This window comes from Danio rerio, chromosome 3, assembly GCF_049306965.1.
Source record: "Danio rerio strain Tuebingen ecotype United States chromosome 3, GRCz12tu, whole genome shotgun sequence".
In the NCBI taxonomy this organism is placed as follows: Eukaryota; Metazoa; Chordata; class Actinopteri; order Cypriniformes; family Danionidae; genus Danio; species Danio rerio.
This window is the reverse complement of record NC_133178.1, coordinates 32,930,374-32,954,583: the sequence shown is the minus strand read 5'-3', so window position 1 is coordinate 32,954,583 and position 24,210 is coordinate 32,930,374. Positions and strand designations below refer to the sequence as shown.

The following is a 24,210-nucleotide window of genomic DNA, read 5'->3' as shown; positions in this document are numbered from 1 at the left end:
GTCAACCAGAGTCTCATTTGCATATGTGTGTCAGTCAATGAAATAAAGTGCTTTCAGTCAAATAAGGTCTATGTGAGTTAGCTACAACAGTATTGCACAAACACCAATAGATGGCAATAATGTCCCAACTTAAAATGTTTTCTATTTCATTCTTCAACATTTCATAATTTTATTCTATGCATATTTTAATATTACATGATTAAAAACATTAATTAATATATATTAAAGAAAGTAAAAGCAAAACAATTCACAAAGATATATTTTATTTCTTACAGAAATTAAAAAAAAAAGGTTATCCTCATTCATGCAGATCTCAAATATATTAACCATAAGAAAAACCTAATCTGGACCAAACACACATCAGCCAATATCATATCACCAGTTCTCTGATTTTAATATATGTAAATCAACCTTCCTTATTTAAATGTCTTGGCGCTTTTTCCCGAACAGACATTCTGGAGACAAAGTCAATCTCTCTGGATTAAACATGCGCAGGTTTAAAATGTTTCGTATTTTCGTGATTCTGAGCATTTTATCATGTAAGTTTCTGCATATAATATTTATTAAGAGAGCAAACATTGTCACATTATAATATATTTATTGATGCTGCTTTTTTATCTACAGGTATTAAATGTCAGACATTTACTCAGTCTGAAGCTGTGGTTAAAAAACCAGGAGAGTCCCATTCACTTACATGTTCAATAACAGGATTTACATTCAGTAGCCTTTATTTACACTGGATCAGACAGAGCCCTGGAAAAGCACTGGAGTGGATTGCATACATCAGCACACAAAGTTCTCCTATTTACTATTCTCAGTCAGTCCAGGGAAGGTTCACAGTGTCCAGAGATGATTCCAGCAGTCAGCTGTACCTGCAGATGAACAACCTCAAGACTGAAGACACTGCTGTCTATTACTGTGCCACAGAGGCACTGTGAATGAGTTCAAGCTCAAAGCAATACAAAAACCTCTTCCTCATTCACATAATGTTCAGTCAAGATGAAATCTGACTTGTCACCTGTATTATTTCACTCAGAATATTTTATGTTTGCAAAGTTAAATTTATGTATGCAGTTTTTATGTTCTCCCGTTTTCCTCTGGGTGCTCCAGTTTTTCCCTTCACAGTCCAAAGACATGCGCTAGATGAGTTGAATAAACTAAATTGGCCATTGTGTAAGAGTGTGTGTGGGTGTGTGTGTGTTTCCCATACCGGGTTGCAGCTAGAAGGTCATCTGCTCTTGTGGTGGAGCGGGGCAAACTCAGGAGTGGGTCTCAAAGCCCCTGAGACAGGCACTATGTCTGTTTCAACACACATACCTGACAGTGGAGCAGTCAGCTGTCCAATCAGTTCAAACATTGACGGAAACACACACACACAAACCAGGCAAGCTGGAATGCAGCACAGGATCAGCATTCACCCTCAGCCACTAAACAATTAGCAAACCGCTATGCTAACTGCACCTTGGAAGCCACTGCCGGTGCACCCACCCACACAGGAAGAGGAATTAAGAACATGCCTCACGACAGGCTACAGCCCTCAGCACTAAATAGGGGAGTACTCTGCACTGATTGGACACTGCAGACGTCAATCACCATCACTTACCTAATGCATCCTATCATACTCTGTAAAACATATGCTGAAATGCATGTTGCGGGTTCATTCTGCTGTGGTGACCTCTGATCAATAAAGGACTAAGCTAATAGAAAATGTATGAATGAATGAATATACACTGAGAAATGCTGCTCTGGTCCCAGAAATAATTTCATTTCTCCAGCAAATTCTCAAGACTGAGCTCCATATTACTAAACACACAGACACTCAGTCTCACATAAGCTTTCCAATGGGGATAAATGCACATTAAAGAGCTATAATTGTATGCTTGAAACACGGAAAAACCATTCAAAACCAACGGGATCAAAGCTGCTCACTTCACAACTAACAGAAACTTTTCAGAAGCTAGTGGCATTGTTGGAAAGAATATGAATAATGGATGAGATCAGGTTCATTCTGACCTATTTCTTGAGTAAATCTTATTAATGCAACACCATTGACTATATTTAATTGTGAATAAAATGTAGCATTCCATTCCTGGACAACCAAACTTTTACCATGTTATCTAGATGGTAAACTTGCTGATTATTCTGGAATTTAAGTCAAATACAAGCTATTTTTTACTACTTATAAAAGTGATATATATATTTACTCTAATGATTACTCTATACGCTTATGATTATTCATATGTACTGTAAATATGCACAATGTTAACACTGTGATTGTGTTGATAGTATGAACAAAACAAATAAAGAAAACCAGTCATGACAGCAATAATATTGTCCAGTCTGCCATGCTTAAGACTTATAGCATAATAAACTAATGTATTTTTTCTTGTAATTTAGGCATATTCAAGGCTCTGATGATCTAATGAGGCACTGAGAAATGCAAAAATTAATATGCAAATATTCCTCCTCCCCTGTATGTGAGTAGTGTATTTAAGTTAAGATGGAGAGAAGCAGTTAATTCTCACACAACATCTCTAACCATGGTCTCCTCTGCCTTTTGTCTATATCTGCTGCTGGCTGCTGTCTCTTGTAAGTCTTCATATTTTATACAAAGAAGATAATTAAATGATTAAAAAGGCTTCACAAAAAGTCATAATTTCTTTAAACATGCAACTTCCCCCTCCAGATGTCCACTGTGTTGAACTGACCCAGACTGACTCTATTGTATTAAAGCCTGGTGAGGTTTTGACTCTGTCCTGTAAAATCTCTGGATATTCAGTCACTGATGGCAGCTACTGGACCCACTGGATACGACAGGCTGCAGGAAAAGCTCTGGAATGGATTGGGCAGATTGGTGCCAATGGCTACACAAATTATAATGATAAACTGAATAGTAGATTTATATTGACCAAACACACATCCAGCAACACAGAGACTCTGAGTGGACAGGATATGCAGACTGAGGATACAGCTGTGTATTACTGCGCCAGAGAGAGATACCACAGAGATACAAAACACAAGCAGCTCTGTTCAAAAACAGAAAGTCTCGGAGATAAACTGCACTACAGCAATACAAACATTCCTCTTCAACTCATTCATATTATTATTATTAAACAACTTTTTGGTTATGTATATGTGTGTTCATTAATATTGTAAATTTGTAACATTAAGTAACAAATAAGAAACTGACATATGATGAGAACAGACTTATAGACCTAACTGTGTGTATATTTGGTGTAATCGAACAGTACAAAGAAGAGCTGTAATCTTTTGCAATGTGCAGTCAGACTAAAGTTACTCAAGCATTAATTTGACATATAACATTAATTACAGGTGACTTGGTGGAGCAGTAGGTAGAGCTGTCGCCTCACAACAAGAAGGTTGCTGGTTCGAGCTTTGGCTGGGTCAGTTGGCATTACTATGTGGAGTTTGCATGTTCGCATTTGTGGGGTTTCCTCTGGGTGCTCCGGTTTTCCCCACAGTCCAATGTACAAGCGGTACAGGTGAATATGGCTAAATTGGCAGCAGTGAATGAGTGTGTATGGATGTTTCCCAGAGATGGGTTGCAGCTGGAAGGGCATCCGCTGTGTAAAACGTATACTGGATAAGTTGGTAGTTCAATCCGCTGTGGTGACCTCAAATTAATAAAATAACTAAGCAGTACAAAAAAATGAATGAACATCAATTACAGCAATTTGTCAAGGAAGCATTTTTTGATTAGTACTAAAATAAAACTAAGAATGAAATAAACTAATAATTATTCAGTAAAACATATAATAAAGACATTAAAACATGATAAGTGTTTACATAACTAAAACAAAATCTAATAAAAAATATGTCGAATTATCTTACTAAGCATTACTTACTACTCAAAATGGTTGTGTTTTACATAAATTGGATGCTTAATATTTTTTGAACTGATAAACTGGGGGATTCTTATGTTTATGTCTGTATGATGATGTGGGTATGATAATCAATAAAACAGAAATTGGAATTGGAATTACAGAAATGTAAGTCATCTCCTAAATAATGAAAAACAACAATAACTGAAGCGTTGAATGTTCTCATTTAAGGATGATTTAAAAAATTGCTGCAACGAACATTAAATATTGTAAAAATGTAGAAGTGATTGTGTTTTAACCTACAGTACTGTAAAATCTTAATATTAGACTTTGAAGCTCCACCCAGATGTAAATGAGATTATATACATTATTTCTACCAGCAGCGTTCACTGACATTTATCAGTTTGTTTTCCTGCATCATTTGCAATGGCAAACATTTCTCTTTTCTTTTTTCTCCTGCTGTGCTTTACTAGTATGTATAGACAGTCTATTTTATATATATTAATATCTATTCTGGCCACACATTTCTGTAATGAATGTACTGTATATGATTATGCTGACAGGTCATTGTAATTTTCAGTTGTTGTAGGTGTAAATGGTCAGAGTCTGGAGTCCATCCCATCAAGTTCTGTGACTAAAAAGCCTGGAGAAACTCTGAATCTCTCTTGTAAAGGATCTGGATTTGATTTTGGACAGTATGGCATGCAATGGATCAGACAGCCTGCAGGGAAAGCACTGGACTGGATTGGGGTTATCTGGAGTGATGGTAGTAAAACAGTGTATGCAAAAAGTGTTGAGGGACGAATAGAGATCACCAGAGACAACTCAAACAACATGGTGTATCTTAAACTCTCTGGTCTGAAAACTGAAGATTCAGCTGTTTATTACTGTGCAAGAAACACACAATGATACAAAAATAAGCACCAGACTGTACAAAAACATGACAGGGAAAAACACCCTCAAAACCAGCAGATGACGCTGGAGCACAACTTTATATATATATATATATATATATATATAAAGAAAGACTTGTTCCTGAAATACTGTATTAAAAAGATAAGCTATTTAAAGACATAATTTACCTCAAATTAATATTAAAAAAATTATTGTCACCTGATGTGATTGTAAACCTTTTATTTTGTACAGAAACGAAGATATTTTGAGGAGTGTTGAAAAACAGACATTAATGTCAAAATAAGGACAAAGAAACTGCAGAACAGTTTTCAACGTTTAAAACAGAATGCGTTATTGTGATCAATAGAAGAAAAAAAAAAACAAGTGGAGAATGAATAAACAATGAGAAAATTTTTATTTTTGTGTGAACTGTCTCTTTAAGTGAAGTTTATTTATAAATTGAGGATCACTTGCTTATGATTGGAGATTAGACACGGCTGGTCTTGCATTAGCATGTATGATCCACCAATCAGACGATTCCTAACCCACCATAAAGAGGGTTCCTCACTACAGTCATCTTCGATTTAAAGAATCCCCCCTTCTACCCCTACTTCTCCACCTTTCCCTTCATAGGGCGGCACGGTGGCCCAGTGGTTAGCACTGTTGCCTCACAGCAATAATGTCACCGGTTCTAGTCCTTTAACAGGCCAGCGGTCTTTCTGCGCGTAGTTTGCATGTTCTTGCCTGCATGGGTTTTCCTCGGGTTCTCCGGTTTCCTCCCACATTCCAAATAACATGCACTACAAATGAATTGATCAATCTAAATTTAGCACTACAGTCTTATCCTGCAGCATATCTTTTCATAGCAATCATTTTAGTCATCAGCTCTTATCAAGGAGGAGTTGTCGAGATCAAACAATCCACCCTTATTTATAATAATGTCAACTTCATCATCTGAAGAGTGGAAAATGAGAACAAAACCCACAATTCTAAAATGTACATACTTAAAATGATACTTTGGATGCTTATTTACTGTTTTGCAAATGCATAACTGTATGCAAATCTTCCTCCTCCTCTTTCATTGAATGTTATAATGGAAAGCAACATCTTGTTCTCAAACGTCTGAAACCATGATCGCCTCATCTCTCTGCTTGTTACTGCTTCTTGCAGCTGTCTCTCGTAAGTGTTTAGTGTCTATAGAAATGTTAAAAATGATCACATCACAATTTTTTCACATCTCTAACCTTTCAGGACATTGTTCTTTCTCAGGTGTCCACTGTGTTGAACTGACCCAGACAGATTCTATTGTCTTGAGGCCTGGTCAGGTGTTGACTCTGTCTTGTAAAATCTCTGGATATTTAGTGACTGACAGCAGCTATTGCACTGACTTTATACGACAGGCTGCAGGAAAAGCTCTGGAATGGGTTGGAGCAATATGTGGTAGTGGTAACACATATTACAGGGATAAACTGAAAAGTAGATTCACAGTTAGCAGAGACTCTTCCAGCAGCAGCGTGACTCTGAGTGGACAGAATATGCAGACTGAGGACACAGCTGTGTATTACTGCGCCAGACAAACACAGTGACACGAAGCTGTTTCTTTCCTGTTCAGAAACCACCACTGACACTCGCCACACAAATTTACAGAGTTCACAAACAACAATTAAATAAAAAAGTTCTGTAAAATGGTGCATTTAGAAATTTGAATACAATTTAAGAGGTTTCAGGCATTATGAAATGGTATTTTTGCATGAGAAGAAAATTAACTTTTAATACATTTCTACAAAATATTATGACTTTTGCATTTTCGTGGACACTCTCTTAATCTGCTCTGATACACAAACTTGCAGTCTGTACATGCACATGGCTTTTTATCCACTTACATAATATATTTCCACAGTTTGACCCAAGTGTTTTTAATTTTTTAAACCACCCAACTGAACACACTAGCAACAAAGTTTAAAGATTTTTTACCCTTTTGATTTGAAGTGCTTTGCACATTTAAAGGGCAAATTTAAAAAGCAACATTAAAATATGGAAGCTGGACAGAACTGTAGGTATAGTGTGTCCACTGTCCATTGGAGCGATGTAAACACAAGTCTCTCTCTTTTTTTTTTTTTTTTTGCCGACGTTAAAATAGGATCTAATTTTCAGAGAATTACCGTAACTTGACATGGAAGTGTGGTTTTCCCCACCCACCGAATTGATTGAGAGGTTCATATTATTAATATGTCTCATTAATAACACATTAAAAATGTTCACAGAAGAGCATTTGCAAAGAAACTCGAATTAATAGATCTGGAATTAAAATATCTGTTATGATCTCAAGAATGAGTCTTACAAGTTTAACACGTTTTTAAAACAGTCCATGTTATCAAGATAGTTAAATTGTTACTAAAAATTATAACAAATGGAATCACCAAGGCCACATAGTGTCAGTAAACGCGTGTATATGTTTGTTTGTGTGTGTACTGCAAACTTTGTAACAACATTTGTGGGTGGCTCATCGTTGCAGAAAGGCTTGAATAAATTCCATCACAAATACATCAAATAAACTAACTTGGTATTTTTGACTAATAAGCTGGATTTCTGCTTTATCCGTGTCTGTCTCTGTCTCTGACTGCTGTTTCAGGGAATGCAGTAAAAGCAGACGCACATGTGGGAACGGGATGGAGAGAAGCAGCTCATTTGTATTTAAAGGCACAAGTTACAATAACAGCTACGCATTGATTTAAGCTCAATATGCATATTCTGCATCTTATATTAAATAATCAGATGTGTACTTTAAACTTAGCTTTATAGATATGCTCTGTCGACAAAAAAGACTTTTCTTTCATCTTGTTTGTCCTTTATTATAAGTTTGTGCCTGTGTGTTTAGTTCCTATAAAATGCACAGCACAATCTAGTAACTTTGATGCTGCAAACAAAAAAGCAGCTTCGATCATTCTATAAAATGCACATATTCTCCTTTGTGCAAGAGACATTTTACTTATGTTTTAACCATGTCTTTTTATTCCTGTGGAAAATAGAAAAACGACATTAGAGTTTAACAGACACAGGATGCACTTGTTCTCACATGAGGCCTTTATTTTCTGTTTGTTTTTATTACTGTTGTCTAAACTGTTTGATTCAGTTATCAAAATATGCATCGTGTTTTCATAGCTGACACTGCAAACAATCTGAGAACACGTGGAGGAAATATCTACTTATAATAAAAGTGCCAATAACACATTTTGTAATTTGCATCTAATTTTTAGAAAATTTTGTATTAGTCATACAAGTCAACAGAGGGTCAACAAAAAGACTGAAATTTGATCACTCAAACTCGTACTGGCCCTTTAAATACTTTGTCCTTTAGTCATGATTGCACTTTGTGATGCTCCCAATGCAAATTCAATCAACCCTTCTCATCTGTTCAGTATTTATGTGCTTCTGATTGGATCAGGATCATTAACATCAGCCTCAAGATGAAGAATGCTCTCTGCTTACTGCTGCTCTTGTTAAGTCTACAGCGTGAGTTTTCTTATAAAACACATTTATTATTGGTTCTAGGATAAACATTACAAATTAATTCAGCATTTTCTTTTTAGGTATAAAATGTGAAAGTATGGAGTCAATTGAAAGCTCAGTGCAGAAAAAGCCTGGAGAAACTCTGACTCTGTCCTGTAGAGGATCCGGGTTCAGCTTTAGCTCCTATTACATGCACTGGATCAGACAACAAGCTGGAAAACCTCTTGTGTGGATTGGAGGCACTGGCTATGGCTATGCTGAGTCCTTCAAAGGAAGAGCTGAAATCACCAAAGATAATTCAAAGAGTATGACATATCTGAAACTATCAGGCCTCACAGCAGAAGATTCAGCCGTGTATTACTGTGCAAGACAATCACAGTGACACAAAGATCTTGTAGAGCAGAACAAAAACCACTGTGAGTGTTTCATCTCTCGTCACTGGAGATCAACAGGTGGCAGCAGAGAATAAAACATCCTTGTTCTGTCACAGTGAACTATTGAAGTTACAGTGAATAATAATACAAAAGATCAAATATTTTAAAAAGTCTAAAGGATATCTGTATACTGTTCTTCAACTCTATTATCTATTGTGTAGATTTGCAGTTCCAGGTACATAATATTTAGTGTGTTTATACTTTATAAGTAACAGCAGTGACTAAAAATACAGAATATGATGACAATGTTGAAAGGATGAAAATTATCTCATGCATTTGTTTCTGTTGCAAACCATGTCTTTTTCTTTAACAGGGCCCAGACAGATCCCAAATACATAGAAATGTTGATAAAAATGGCTGATATGTTTGTGTATTTAAGTGGGGGAGGGGGGGGGGGGAGGGGTGCAGTGTGATTACATATTGATGAAGCTCTTTCTTGATAGGACAGTTTTAAGCACCAGACAGTACAAAAACATGCCAGAGAAGAAAAAAAAAAAAAAAAAAAAACACCTTCAAAACCGACCTGCTGCTGAAATATTGTTTAAAAAAAAAAAAAAAAAAGCTATTTAAAGGGATAGTTCACCTCAAAATAATAACTTTAGATTGATTATTTTATGTCACCTCATGTGATTATAAACCTTTTCTGTTGAACAGAAAAGAAGATATTTTGAGGAATGTTGGAAACCAGTAGCCATTAATGTCAATATAAGGGAAAAGACACCATAAAAGTCAATGACTAACAGTTTTTACATTAAAAAAATAAATAAATAATTGTGATCAACGGAAGAAAAAACAAGTGGAGGATGAATAAACAATGAACAATGAACAATGCAAAATTTTTGTCTTTGTGTGAACTGTCTCAATGCTACTTCATTAAAAGCCATTAAGTGTGTCCTCATTTTGTCTTAATAAACAATCCACCCTTATTTATAATCATGTCAACTTCATCTTTTGAAAAAAGAAAAATGAGAACAAAGCCCACAGTGTACATTTGTAAAATTATACTTTGGATACTTATTACTGTTTTGCATATGCATAACTTTATGAAAATCTTCCTCTTCCTCTTTCATTGAGTCTTATAACGGAACGCAGCTTATTGTCCTCAAACATCTGAAAACATGATCTGCTTATCTCTCTGCTTATTTCTGCTTCTTGCAGCTGTCTCTCGTAAGTCTTTATAGTGTCTATAGAAATGTTAAAAATGATCACATCACAAAATTTTCTCATCTCTAACCTTTCAGGACATATTTCTTTCTCAGGTGTCCACTGTGTTGAACTGACCCAGACTGATTCTTTGGTCTTGAGGCCTGGTCAAGTGTTGACTCTGTCCTGTAAAATCTCTGGATATTCAGTGACCGACAGTAGCTACTGCACAAACTTCATACGACAGGCTGCAGGAAAAGCTCTGGAATGGATTGGGAGGATCTGTGGTAGTGGTAGCACATATTACAGTGATAAACTGAAAAGTAGATTCACAGTTAGCAGAGACTCTTCCAGCAGCAGCGTGACTCTGAGTGGACAGAATATGCAGACTGAGGACACAGCTGTGTATTACTGCGCCAGACAAACACAGTGACACAGAGCACTTTCTGCCCTGTTCAAAAACCACAATGACAATTATATGATTTAGATTATATTCATTATATTCACAAACAATAAGTAAATAAATGAGTCCTGTAAAACTGTAGATTTAGAAATTTGAATAAAATTAAGATTAAGGTTTTACACATTATGAAATAAATTGGTTTTAGGTCCCACTGTATTAGGCAGCCTTAACAAATATAGTGGAATAAAAAAGCAATACATAAATACATGAATACATAATTACATAATGTATAATTACATAATGTTCTTAATGTATTGTAGAATATGGGTAGGGTTGGGCAGGCCCGGATTAAGAATTATAGAGACCTCTGGGCACAAAGTCTTGTAGGCCCTCTACCTGGCCCCTATGGTTGAATTAAAAAATAAGATGATTATAATATTTTTAAATAAAATAAATCTGTAACGTATTGCCCGCATTATGTAAATAAATGATACAGTAGATATATTTCTAGTCTACAAAGATTTAAATAATTTTTAAAGCATTTAAAGTATACTTTGGAAAAAAAAATACTAGTACAACTAGTGAAAATTAATTTTAATTGGATTTTAAGTGCAAGTGTTTAAATTCACTGAAGCAGTACTAAAAATTTATATTTAAGGGTATTTTTATGTATAATGTAAAGTTATAATGCTTATGATTTGGAAAACACCTCTCCAATCCAGTTCAATGAATCGGAGTCCTCCATACACACACTTATTATGATTTCTACTTGTCTTCCTCATGATGAAGAGTAGGCAAAATCTGATATTTAGTGAGGGGAAAAAGAAGAATGTGCTCATCAGACACTGGATTCCAACCGGGTTCATGATCAATCGCGTCAAAACATGTTGCCATGCTCTTTACGAGCTACACCTCTCACGCTGCTGTTTGCCGCTCTCTTTACTTATGTTGTCTCTGTCAATCAAATGGTGATGGGCAAGAATCACTCAAATAGGTTATTCCAACGAGGTGCACTATCTGCACTTAGCCTAAATAGACACTCCAAAATCTGCATTTTTCTCCCTCGCAGGGGCCCCAACTGGGCACCAGCCCCTGGGCCTGTGCCCATAATGCCCATTGGTTAATCCGGCCCTGGGTTAGGGACAGGTTTGGTTGCATGGGTTGGTTTAAGGGTGGCTGAAGGTGTAAGAGATTGTCAACAGTGTACTTAAAATTTCAACAAATTATTGATTTCAGTGTAAGCCCATGGTAAGAGCACTTAATATAGAGTGGAGCTGTTTGTTTTCCATGAGATAAAATTGAAGTCTGTAGGGTTCTCATGATTTTCTTTAAAAAAAGTATGAATTATTCATTTTGTTGAGATTCTCTGAATCTGTTCTGATACCCAAACTTGCAGTCTTTTTACATGACTTACATTACATTTGTCCACTTACATGATATATTTTCACAAATTGACCCGTGTTCACAACCTCAAGTGTGAATCTTTTGACAACTCCAACAGAACACATTTACAACAAAGTACTAAGTTTACTCTGCCTTTTAATTTGTAGTGCTTTGCACATTAATAAAAGCTCATAGTGTCTGTGTGTTCAGTCCCTATACAATACACAGCACAACCTAGTAACTGTGATACTGCAAAACGTTTATAAAACCAATCATGATCATCATCATCATCATCATCATTATCATCATCATTATGATTTCTGAATATTGAGCTGAATATTTAGCTGAAATTAACCATCAATTTTTGTTTTGCTTAATTGATTACAGTTTTAACCTGAACAAAACAATAAGCAATAAATATAAAGCATGCAATTTTTTTATCCTGTGGAAAATAGGAAACAGTTTAACAGACACAGGATGTGCTTGTTCTCACATGAGACCTTTATTTTTATTTTTTTATTATTATTGCTATCTATTCTGTTTGAATCAGTTCAGCATGCACATCATGTTTTCTAGCTGACACTGTAAACAGCTTCAGCACATGTGGATGCAACATAAAATATACAAATAATAAAAATGCAGAGAACACATTTTTTAATTTACTTGCATCTGATTTTCTGAAAATTCAGTAATATAATTTTAATAGAATTCAAACCAGCACTGGCTCTTCAGATACTTTTCCCCTAAGCATGACAGCACTTTGTGATGCTCCCAATGCAAATCTAATCAACTCTGCTCATCTGTTCAGTATTTATGTGCTTCTGATTGGATTAAGATCATTTACATCAGCAGCTTCAAGATGAAGAATGCTCTCTGCTTACTGCTGCTCTCATTCAGTCTACAGCGTGAGTTTTTAACTAAAATCTATTACAAGTTCTGGAATAAACTAATTACAAATTAAATCAGTCTTTTATTTTTTAGGTATAAATGGTCAAGGCATGGAGTCGATTGAAAGCTCAGTTCAGAAGAAGCCTGGAGAAACTCTGACTCTGTCCTGTAGAGGATCCGGGTTCAACTTTGACTGCTGTAGCATGCACTGGATCAGACAACAAGCTGGAAAACCTCTTGTGTGGATTGGACGTGTTTATAGTGATGGCAGTGGCAATGACTATGCTGAATCCTTCAAAGGAAGAGCTGAAATCACCAGAGATAATTCAAAGAGTATGGTATATCTGAAACTATCAGGTCTGACAACAGAAGATTCAGCCGTGTATTACTGCGCAAGACAATCACAGTGACACAAAGATCTTGTAGAGCAGAACAAAAACCACTGTGAGTGTTTCATCTCTTGTCACTGGAAATCAACAGGTGGCAGCAGAGAATGAAAGTCCATAAAACACAACTCAATGAGAAAATACACTGGCCCTTTCACAGCATCATACTATCACATTACGTTTAAAAATACAGTGGACAGGACAAAACTATAAAATTGTAAAAGATAAAATTGTACAGCATAAAAACATACTGCATGAACTACAACATGTACTGTAACTATTGCATGGTGTGTAGATTTGTAGGTTCATGTACACATGTACACATTTTACAGAGGCAGTATAATTGAAGCAAGCAGAATATGATAATAAAGCGATGATGAAGAACACAACAGTCTTATTATGCATGAGAATGAGATTGTGTTCATCTTGATTGGAGTTCCCCGTACACAAAAGTGTTTCATCTTGCTGTTAAATGTTCTTAATCGATTTATTAGACTTACCAACACCTAAAAAGTAAAAGAATGTGAGAAAAAAAAAGATTTACTAAGAATAAACAGTGTAGAGATCTTTTTTCTTTAATAAAATAAATAATGATATGATACAACACATTTATTTAATAATGTAGAGTTAGGGTTAGCAGCTGTGTGTTTATGTAAATCATCTGTTGCATATTTGTACACTGATCTGACCACTGGAGGAAGAGAAGATTGACTTCAGTTCAGTCAAACTGTGCTGTGAAACACCATGATCTCTTCATCTCTAGTGCTGTTTCTGGCAGTAGTATCCTGTGAGTTTTTGTCACTATAACATGTTAACAGTCTTTAAACTTGACACTGCTATACTAACTGCATTATTTCATTTGATACAGGTGTTGATTCCTTTGACTCACTCAGCCTGAGTCTCTGACTGTCCGTCCTGATGACTCTCTAACTATCAACTGCAGAGAGTCATATTCAGTCACAGACTACAGCACAGCCTGGATTCGTCAGCCTGCAGGAAAAGCTCTGGAATGGATTGGAGTTATATACCATAATGGAGGCTTAGACTACAAGGATTCCCTGAAAAGCAAGTTCAGCATCAGCAGAGACACTTCCAGTAACACAATAACACTGCATGGAAAGAATGTGAAAGCTGAAGACACAGCTGTGTATTATTGTGCCAGACGAACACAGTGATAGAAGACAACAGCCTCCCTGTGCAAAAACATCATTGTATGTTTTTCTTTGTTTTAAAACAGCCTTTTACATATGAAGTATTATTTGTGTCAACAGTAAGTCAATAAAGGCATTCATCTGTCATAATATTGAGATTGCTTTTTAAGTTTGTGTCAAGCTCAAAGTTAGGTGTAAATTGTTTGAATTGCTGTGCCTGATAGTCAATAGAATTTTTTTTCACTTTCATCTTGTAACTGTTGCCTCATAAGTGATCGGAGTTAATGAGAGTTTCATTTGCAGATGTGTGTCAGTCAATGAACTAAAGTGCTTTCAGTCAAATAAGGTCTATGTGAGTTAGCTACAACAGTATTGCACAAACACCAATGGATGCACTACTTAAAATATTTTATAATTCATTCTTGAACATTTCATACAGAATTCGTCACCCGAGAATTCTCAGGGTTCTATCTGACATTTTTGTCAAAATTGAGTTATTGAAACTTTTAATAAAAGAAAACTTATTTACATTATAGGATGTTTTTTATCAGTTGTTTACATTTTAGGACTTTTTATTTAAAAAACAAATGTTACACACATACAGTTTGCTACGGAATGCAAAAACTTTGAAGCTCAATATCTCTAAATCATTCAGAACTCAGATAGAACCTTATAATTTCAAGTTGACGAATTGCATTCTATGCATATTTGAATATTATATGCAGGGGCGTAGCAACTGGGGGGGACGGGGGATACGTCTCCCTCACGCTTAGAGACAGACCATTCAGAAACAGGTGATTAAGAATGTAAACTTTTTGATTTCATACAGCAGTCCCCCCACTTTTAAAATGTCCACTACGCCCTTGATTACATGATTAAAAACACTAATTAATATCCATTAAAGAAAGTAAAAGCAAAACATTTCACAACTACATATTCTATTTCTTAATAGAAATTAAAAAATGTTATCCTCATTCATGCAGATTTCAAATATTAACCATAAGACAAACCTAATCTGGACCAAACACACATCAGCCAATTATATCACCAGTTCTCTGATTTTAATATATGCAAATCAACCTCCTTCTTCAAATATCTCTCTTCCTGAACAATATATATATATGAACAATATATATACATATAAATGTAAATGAGATTATATACCGTATTTCTACCAGCAGCGTTCACTGACATTTATCAGTTAATTTTCCTGCATCATGGCAAACATTTCTCTTTTCTTTTTTCTGCTGCTGTGCTTTACTAGTATGTACAGACAGTCTATTTTATATATATTAATATCTATTCTGGCCACACATTTCTGTAATGAATGTACTGTATATGATTATGCTGACAGGTCTTTGTAATTTTCAGTTGTTGTAGGTGTAAAAGGTCAGAGTATGGAGTCCATCCCATCAAGTCCTGTGACTAAAAAGCCTGGAGAAACTTTGAATCTCTCTTGTAAAGGATCTGGATTTGATTTTGGACAGTATGGCATGAACTGGATCAGACAGCCTGCAGGGAAAGCACTGGACTGGATTGGGGTTATCTGGTATGATGCCAGTAAAACAGTGTATGCAAAAAGTGTTGAGGGACGAATAGAGATCACCAGAGACAACTCAAACAACATGGTGTATCTCAAACTCTCTGGTCTGAAAACTGAAGATTCAGCTGTTTATTACTGTGCGGGTGCACAATGACCCAAAATAAGCACCCAACTGTACAAAAACATGTCAAATAAAAAACACCCTCAAAACCAGCAGATGACGCTGGAGCACAACTTTTACAATTAAAAAAAAGACCTGATGCTGAAATATTATGTTTAAAAAAGTAAGCTCTTAAAAGTGTTGTTTACCTCAAAATTATAATAAAAAGTCACCATTTACTGTCACCTCAAGTGATTATAAACCTTTTCTGTTGGACACAAAAGAAGATATTTTCTGGAATTGTGGAAACCAGTAGCCAATAATGTCAATAGTAGCATAAATAAAAAAAATATATCTTCTTTTGTGTTAAACGGATGAAAAGACTCAAACATGTTTGATACAATTGGAGAATGAATAAACACTGACACAATTTTAATTTTTTTGAGACCTTGAACTGTCTTTTTAAATGTTACTTCATTAAAAGCTGTTACATGTATACTGTTCATATAACAGGCAATAATAAAATTGGTCTCAAATTGTTTAAATAAACTATCCACCATCTAATCATGCCAACTTCATCTTTAAAAAAAAAAAAAGTAAAATGAGAACAAAGCCAATCATGCTAAATTTTATATACTTAAAATGATACTTTGGATGCTTATTTACTGTGGAACATACTGTATGCATAACTGTATGCAAATCTTCCTCTTCCTCTTTCATTGAGTGTTATAATGGAAAGCAGCATCTTGTTCTCAAACTTCTGAAACCATGGTCGCCTTATCTCTCTGCTTATTTCTGCTTCTTGCAGCTGTCTCTCGTAAGTCTTTATAGTGTCTATAGAAATGTTAAAAATGATCACATCACAAAATTTTCTCATCTCTAACCTTTCAGGACATATTTCTTTCTCAGGTGTCCACTGTGTTGAACTGACCCAGACTGATTCTTTGGTCTTGAAGCCTGGTCAGGTTTTGACTCTGTCCTGTAAAATCTCTGGATATTCAGTGACTGACAGCAACTACTGCACAAACTTCATACGACAGGCTGCAGGAAAAGCTCTGGAATGGGTTGGAGCAATATGTGGTGATGGTAACACATATTACAGTGATAAACTGAAAAGTAGATTCACAGTTAGCAGAGACTCTTCCAGCAGCAGCGTGACTCTGAGTGGACAGAATATGCAGACTGAGGACACAGCTGTGTATTACTGCGCCAGAGAGTCACAGTGACACAGAGCACTTTCTGCCCTGTTCAAAAACCACAATGACAATTATATGATTTAGATTATATTCATTATATTCACAAACAATAAGTAAATAAATGAGTCCTGTAAAACTATAGATTTAGAAATTTGAATAAAATTAAGATTAAGGTTTTACACATTATGAAATAAATTGGTTTTAGGTCCCACTGTATTAGGCAGCCTTAACAAATATAGTGGAATAAAAAAGCAATACATAAATACATGAATACATAATTACATAATGTATAATTACATAATGTTCTTAATGTATTGTAGAATATGGGTAGGGTTGGGCAGGCCCGGTTTAAGAATTATAGAGGCCTCTGGGGCACAAAGTCTTGTAGGCCCTCTACCTGGCCCCTATGGTTGAATTAAAAAATAAGATGATTATAATATTTTTAAATAAAATAAATCTGTAACGTATTGCCCGCATTATGTAAATAAATAATACAGTAGATATATTTCTAGTCTACAAAGATTTAAATAATTTTTAAAGCATTTAAAGTATACTTTGGAAAAAAAAATACTAGTACAACTAGTGAAAATTAATTTTAATTGGATTTTAAGTGCAAGTGTTTAAAGTTACTGAAGCAGAACTAAAAATGACATTTAAGGGTATTTTTATGTATAATGTAAAGTTATAATGCTTATGATTTGGAAAACACCTCTCCAATTCAGTTCAATGAATCGGAGTCCTCCATACACACACTTATTATGACTCCTACTTGTCTTCCTCATGATGAAGAGTAGGCAAAATCTGATATTTAGTGAGGGGAAAAAGAAGAATGTGTTCATCAGACGCTGGATTCCAACCGGGTTCATGATCAATCGCGTCAAAACATGTTGCCATGCTCTTTACGAGCTACACCTCTCACGCTGCTGTTTGCTGATTGTCAACAGTGTACTTAAAATGTCAACAAATGATTAATTTCAGGGTAAGTACATGTTTAGAGCACTTAATATAGAGTGGAGCTGTTTGTTTTCCATGAGATAAAATTGAAGTCTGTAGGGTTCTCATGATTTTCTTTAAAAAAAGTATGAATTATTCATTTTCTTGAGAGTCTCTGAATCTGTTCTGATACCCAAACTTGCTGTCTTTTTACATGACTTACATTACATTTGTCCACTTACATGATATATTTTCACAAATTGACCCGTGTTCACAACCTCAAGTGTGAATCTTTTGACAACTCCAACAGAACACATTTACAACAAAGTACTAAGTTTACTCTGCCTTTTAATTTGTAGTGCTTTGCACATTAATATAAGCTCATACTGTCTGTGTGTTCAGTCCCTATACAATACACAGCACAACCTAGTAACTGTGATACTGCAAAACGTTTATAAAACCAATCATCATCATCATCATCATCATCATCATCATTATCATCATCATCATGATTTCTGCACATAGCAGAGCTGAATATTTAGCAGAAATAAACAATTTCTGTTTTGCTAAATTTATTACATTTTTTACCTGAACAAAACAATAAGCAATAAAAACAAAGCATGCAATTTTTTTTTCCTTTGGAAAATAGGAATACAGTTTAACAGACACAGGATGCGCTTGTTTACACATGAGACATTTCACAAGAATTTTTTTATTATTGTTATCTATTCTGTTTATTAGCAATCCATTCTAGTTATCAGCAATCACATCATGTTTTCTAGCTGACACTGTAAACAGCTTCAGCACATGTGGATGCTACATAAAATCTACAAATAATAAAAATGCAGAGAACACATTTCTTAATTTGCATCTGATTTACAGAAAAATTCTGAAATATAATTTTAATAGAATTCAAACTAGCACTGGCTCTTCAGATCCTTTGCCCTTAAGCATGACAGCACTTTGTGATGCTCCCAATGCAAATCCAATCAACCCTGCTCATCTGTTCAGTATTTAAGTGCTTCTGATTGGATCAGGTTCATTTACATCAGCAGCTTCAAGATGAAGAATGCTCTCTGCTTACTGCTGCTCTCATTCAGTCTACAGCGTGAGTTTTACACAAAGATCTATTGACAGTCCTGGAAAAAACATAATGCAAATTAAATCAGTCTTTTATTTTTAGGTATAAAATGTCAAAGTATGGAGTCGATTGAAAGCTCAGTTCAGAGAAAGCCTGGAGAAACTCTGACTCTGTCCTGTAGAGGATCTGGGTTCACGTTTAGCTGCTGTAGCATGCACTGGATCAGACAACAAGCTGGAAAACCTCTTGTGTGGATTGGACGTGTTTATGACAGCACTGACTATAGCTATGCTGAATCCTTCCAAAGAAGAGCTGAAATCACCAGAGATAACTCAAAGAGTATGACATATCTGAAACTATCAGGTCTGACAGCAGAAGACTCAGCCGTGTATTACTGCGCAAAGCATTCACAGTGACACAGAGATCTTGTAGAGCAGAACAAAAACCACTGTGAGTGTTTCATCTCTCGTCACTGGAGCTCAACAGGTGGCAGCAGAGAATGAAAAATCCATAAAACACAACCCAATGAGAAAATACAATATCCTTACCTATAAATTGCCTAATAACATTTTATATTAACTAATGATATAAATTCATATGTTAATGTTTCAACTTCCACTTCTCTGCTTTAGTTAATCATTAGATAAAGATTTGTGAAGGTATCATTATGTTATGTCTATACTCGTTGACAAAGAAGACTGTTAACCAATAGCATAAATATTAAAAGTAGTTTGTTCTATCTGTGCATAAACAAAGTCATACATTGTTAGTTTACCTTTGCAAATCATTAGTTAATGATTATTAAAGCAGACTGGCAGTGGAAATACATGGCTTCGATTTGACCAAATATTACTAGACACGTATGTGCAACTGTAAGTTACCAAACTTTTTGATTTAGATACAACAGAACTGTATGTACTGCAATCATTAGTGTAAAATGTTCATTATCAGTACAGTATATCAGTTAATCAAACACTTAATCAGAATTGCAAGAGAGAAAAAAAGAAAATAAATTCTCGTCCATTATGTCAATTATTAATGTCCAAAGCATGTTTAAAGTTAAGTGCAGTAAATTATATAAACACTAACATGAATATTTTAGCATGTTTAAATGGGTAGCAGCTGTGTGTCTATGTAAATCATCTGTTGCATATTTATACTCTGATCTGATCACTAAAGGAAGAGAAGATTGACTTCAGGTCAGTCAAACTGAGCTGTGAAACACCATGATCTCTTCATCTCTAGTGCTGTTTCTGGCAGTAGTATCTTGTGAGTTTTTTATGCCAAAACACGTTAACAGTTTAACTTGAACTAAACTAAGTTTTAACTTGACACTGCTATACTAACTGCATTATTTCATTTGATACAGGTGTAAATTCATTTGAACTCACTCAGCCTGAGTCTCTGACTGTCCGTCCTGATGACTCTCTCACTATCAACTGCAAAGTCTCATATTCAGTCACAAGTGAACACACAGCCTGGATTCGTCAGCCAGCAGGAAAAGCTCTGGAGTGGATTGGAGTTATCTACTATGATGGAAGCTTAGCCTACAAGGATTCTCTGAAAAGCAAGTTCAGCATCAGCAGAGACACTTCCAGTAACACAATAACACTGCAAGGAAAGAATGTGAAAGCTGAAGACACAGCTGTGTATTATTGTCCCAGACGTACACAATGACAGACGACAGCAGCCTCCCTTTACAAAAACACCATCATAATGGTAAATGTACAGGATTCTTTTTCTTTTCTCCCCTAAGATTTTTACTAGTCTTCACAAATAAAATGTAATTTGTTTAGTTAGAAGTCAATAAAATCCTCTCGTTCATGTGACAATGACTTTCTGTTCTTTTTGATTGTGTTAGGCTCAAGTGTAAATATAATTGGTTTGTATGATTTCTGGTCAGTACGTCTCATTTCTGCATCAGTCAGTGAATTGTATACTTATTTTTTCATTGTAATTTAGGTCAAGAAGACCTATAACAGATGTGAACCACCTACAGTTGCATTGCCACCTTAGATGATTAGATTTGTTTTCATAATTCCTTATTTTATGATATACATACTTGAATATTGTATTGCAAATAAAAGCACTCATTAAATGAACTAAAGAAGTAAAATGTAATATGGCTGCATTTTATTTGTGGCTGCACTTCAGATACATACTGTACCTAGTATTTAAAAAAACAATTTAACAATGAAATATTGCGAATCTGCAAACATCAAAATGTTAATTAGCAAATTTGACTTGTCACACTGTGTGTTCTTGGTCTTCAGAAAATTAAGACAGGGCTGTCCAGGGAACGGAGCTTTTCTTGCTCTCACCCAAAAAGCTTATACTACAAAACGTATCAAAGAGTAGTGTATATATCAACTGTAAATAGACATGTGAAAAGTTATTTACAGTGGAACATACTGTATGCATAACTGTATGCAAATTTTCCTCCTCCTCTTTCATTGAGTGTTATAATGGAAAGCAGCATCTTGTTCTCAAACGTCTGAAACCATGATCTGCTTATCTCTCTGCTTATTTCTGCTTCTTGCAGCGGTCTCTCGTAAGTCTTCAGTGTCTATAGAAACCATTAAATTATACGAAATGTTTCCACATCTCTAACCTTTCAGGACATATTTTTTCCTCAGGCGTCCACTGTGTTGAACTAATTCAGACAGATTCTATTGTCCTGAGGCCTGGTCAGGTGTTGACTCTGTCTTGTAAAATCTCTGGATATTCAGTGACTGACAGCAGCTACTGCACTCACTTCATACGACAGGCTGCAGGAAAAGCTCTGGAATGGGTTGGGGAGATCTGTGGTAGTGGTAACACATACTACAGTGATATACTGAAAAGTAGATTCACAGTTAGCAGAGACTCTTCCAGCAGCAGCGTGACTCTGAGTGGACAGAATATGCAGACTGAGGACACAGCTGTGTATTACTGCGCCAGAGAGTCACAGTGACACAGAGCACTTTCTGCCCTGTTCAAAAACTACTCGCCACACAAACATTCAGTAGCATATTATAAATCATCAGTGCTTCTGGTCCAGAATTATTTTAAGATTCATTGTTCACAAATATTCGCATTTTTCAGCATACAGTTTGTGTTTGTACATGTTTGTGTGCAATGCATGCAATAAAAATGTTATCTTTAATTAAGCTTTTATTTTTTTTAGTTTGTTTACTATTTTGTTTGAGAAAGATTAAAAGAAGAGTCACATAACGGTGAGGAATTTGGACCTATGTTCCGAAACTGAAAATGTTTTTCCAACCCAAAAATATTTAGGTCCATTTGCAATTTAAATGCTAATGAAAAACAACAAAAACAACAAAACCTTCCTCAAATTTAATCAATTCGGTCATAATTTAATAGTACTGGAATTCTGGGTTACACACTGAATTTCATTCCTGGTCAATTTTATTTATAATTTTGTTTTACCGCCACCACAAATATATCATCATTAACAATAACAACAACAACACAATAGATACAAGTAACAATAAATAAGAAATTTGTTTATATATTTTTCTTACAAAGGTAATTTTTTATTAAAAATATGTATTTTTAATTATTAATAATATTTAATTATTTAAATGTAATTATTTGACTGCAAGGTATACTTAAAATCATTAAATCTAAGCACACAGACAATATTAATTCCTCAAAATTTGTGTCTAAGGCATGACATTTTAGCTTTATTTTAAAAATAACAACACCTATTTCTGCATTTTAATAACAAAAATAGCATTCATTAGTTTACAAAAAGAATTGCTCTAAAAAAAAGAATTGCACAAAAAAGTCAACCTTTTTTAAAAGCAAAGACACCATATTTCAAGCATACCATGTATTGTCACTGACTGATTTATTGCTCAATTCATTGTTTAATAAGCATGTGCAATAATCCTGATAAATGTAACAATCTTTAATAAAATAAATAATGTTTCTCCAAAGCATAGCTGTAAAACAAAACCATACAATTACTCTGCTTCTCTTAATTGATTTATTGAATGCAGAACTATTATTTATCAATATTTAAGAAAAGTACAACATACATAACTGGAATTAAACTACCAAAAAAGTCACAATAATCCCTTACTTTACTTTTTCAGTGGATAAAGTAAGTTCTACTTAACTAGCAATTAGTAATTATGCATTAAAGTGCTATTAATTTGTAATTAGCAACTTCTTTGTAATTCCATACGCTCAACATTGTCTACAAGTGATATCAGAATCATATTATGTGATCCTGGTTTAAAAAGGTTTTCTAATTTAAGCGCTGCTAAAAAATAAACAGGGAAGCAGGGAATAAGTCAAAGGAAAGTGAGTAAAACAGAGATGATGCTGCTTATAATTTTACCCTCACCCTTTCTGTTTACCAAAACTCTTTTTGTCTGAATAAGAATTCTGCTTGTTTTGAGCATAGGAATTCTTGGGTTTTGATTTTGACCATTTAGTGTTGTCAAAAGATGAATCAAAAGAGGATAAAGAAGTGCCATAAGAGTGTTCTGAGTAAACCGCTGGTGTATCATGGAAAATAACAACCCTAAATATTACTAGAAACACAGTTAGTGCCACAATGGTGACAATCACGGCCACTGTGTTGGTTCTGCATGCCCACCGGCTGTACTTCTGTGCTTTCACCATGTCTCCCTCATCCATCTTGATTCTTGCCTTAAAAACAACAAAGGAAAATGACATCAAAATGTTTCTGAAAGATTTTCTTAAGATTTCAATTCTTATTTTCTTCCTTTTGGCTTCTAGTCAGCTTAGTGGTTTTCATTTCAAGCAAGTTTTGGGTTATATTGTTTTCGTTATATTAAGTTTTATATTGTGATATTTAAGTTTTCATTGTTTTCATCCTTTCTGTTCCATTGCATCTGTCTTTTTCATTAATTGAATTTGTTTTGTAGATTTGTTGTATCTTTCTATTGACTTCTTTGTACGTGTTTAGTTTAATAGATGCATTTACTTTCGTGTTCTGTTATCACTTTCAGTCTCTTGCCACTAACATTAGACCAAATGTCTCACAAACTAAATGTTATTTTTAATCCCTGTCCTAAAATCTATAGTTTTAACATTCTAGAAAGAAAAGTAGTGATCAGACTTACCTTTAATGAACAAATTAAAGCAGCAAGTCCCAGAAATAAACAGTTGCAAAAAATGATGTTGAACACAGAGCAGCACATGTAGTTTGTTTCACTGCAGTTTAGCCCCTTATCAATGATTTCAAGTGAATCGTTTCTATGATCGGACTCTGAGAAGTCAATCATTTCCAGTTGAACAGCTGAGCTGTCCTGACAGGGAATCTCACATATGCCTTCAATATCCATTG

General features: G+C 34.9%; 1 protein-coding gene and 3 gene segments (V, D, J or C); all 4 read left to right on the top strand.

The window, feature by feature from the left end:
* ighd (immunoglobulin heavy constant delta) overlaps positions 1–24,210 on the top strand; it is a 184,658-nt gene that overhangs the window by 14,996 nt on the left and 145,452 nt on the right. For 2 of the 19 annotated variants that reach the window (XM_073944671.1, XM_073944657.1), the window contains exons 1-2: positions 453–539; positions 625–934. The exons of 7 other annotated variants lie outside the window; for them this stretch is intronic. In XM_073944671.1, the coding sequence (XP_073800772.1) occupies positions 488–539; positions 625–934 (362 nt within the window). In that variant the 5' untranslated portion in view covers positions 453–487. Of the gene's footprint in view, positions 1–444; positions 540–624; positions 935–16,398; positions 16,495–16,586; positions 16,900–21,366; positions 21,439–21,523; positions 21,837–24,210 lie in introns of those variants that run through there. 10 more of the 19 variants (XM_073944673.1, XM_073944658.1, XM_073944685.1 and 7 more) reach the window with 9 other exon arrangements.
* On the top strand, positions 6,867–8,699 carry LOC141381231 (immunoglobulin heavy variable 3-74-like). The segment is given in 2 exon segments: positions 6,867–8,249; positions 8,327–8,699. Coding segments are annotated over 2 exon segments (348 nt in total).
* On the top strand, positions 12,454–14,181 carry LOC141381228 (Ig heavy chain V region 3-like). The segment is given in 3 exon segments: positions 12,454–12,514; positions 12,591–13,670; positions 13,752–14,181. Coding segments are annotated over 2 exon segments (363 nt in total).
* On the top strand, positions 18,848–20,564 carry LOC141381229 (Ig heavy chain V region 5A-like). The segment is given in 3 exon segments: positions 18,848–18,914; positions 18,990–20,156; positions 20,257–20,564. Coding segments are annotated over 2 exon segments (351 nt in total).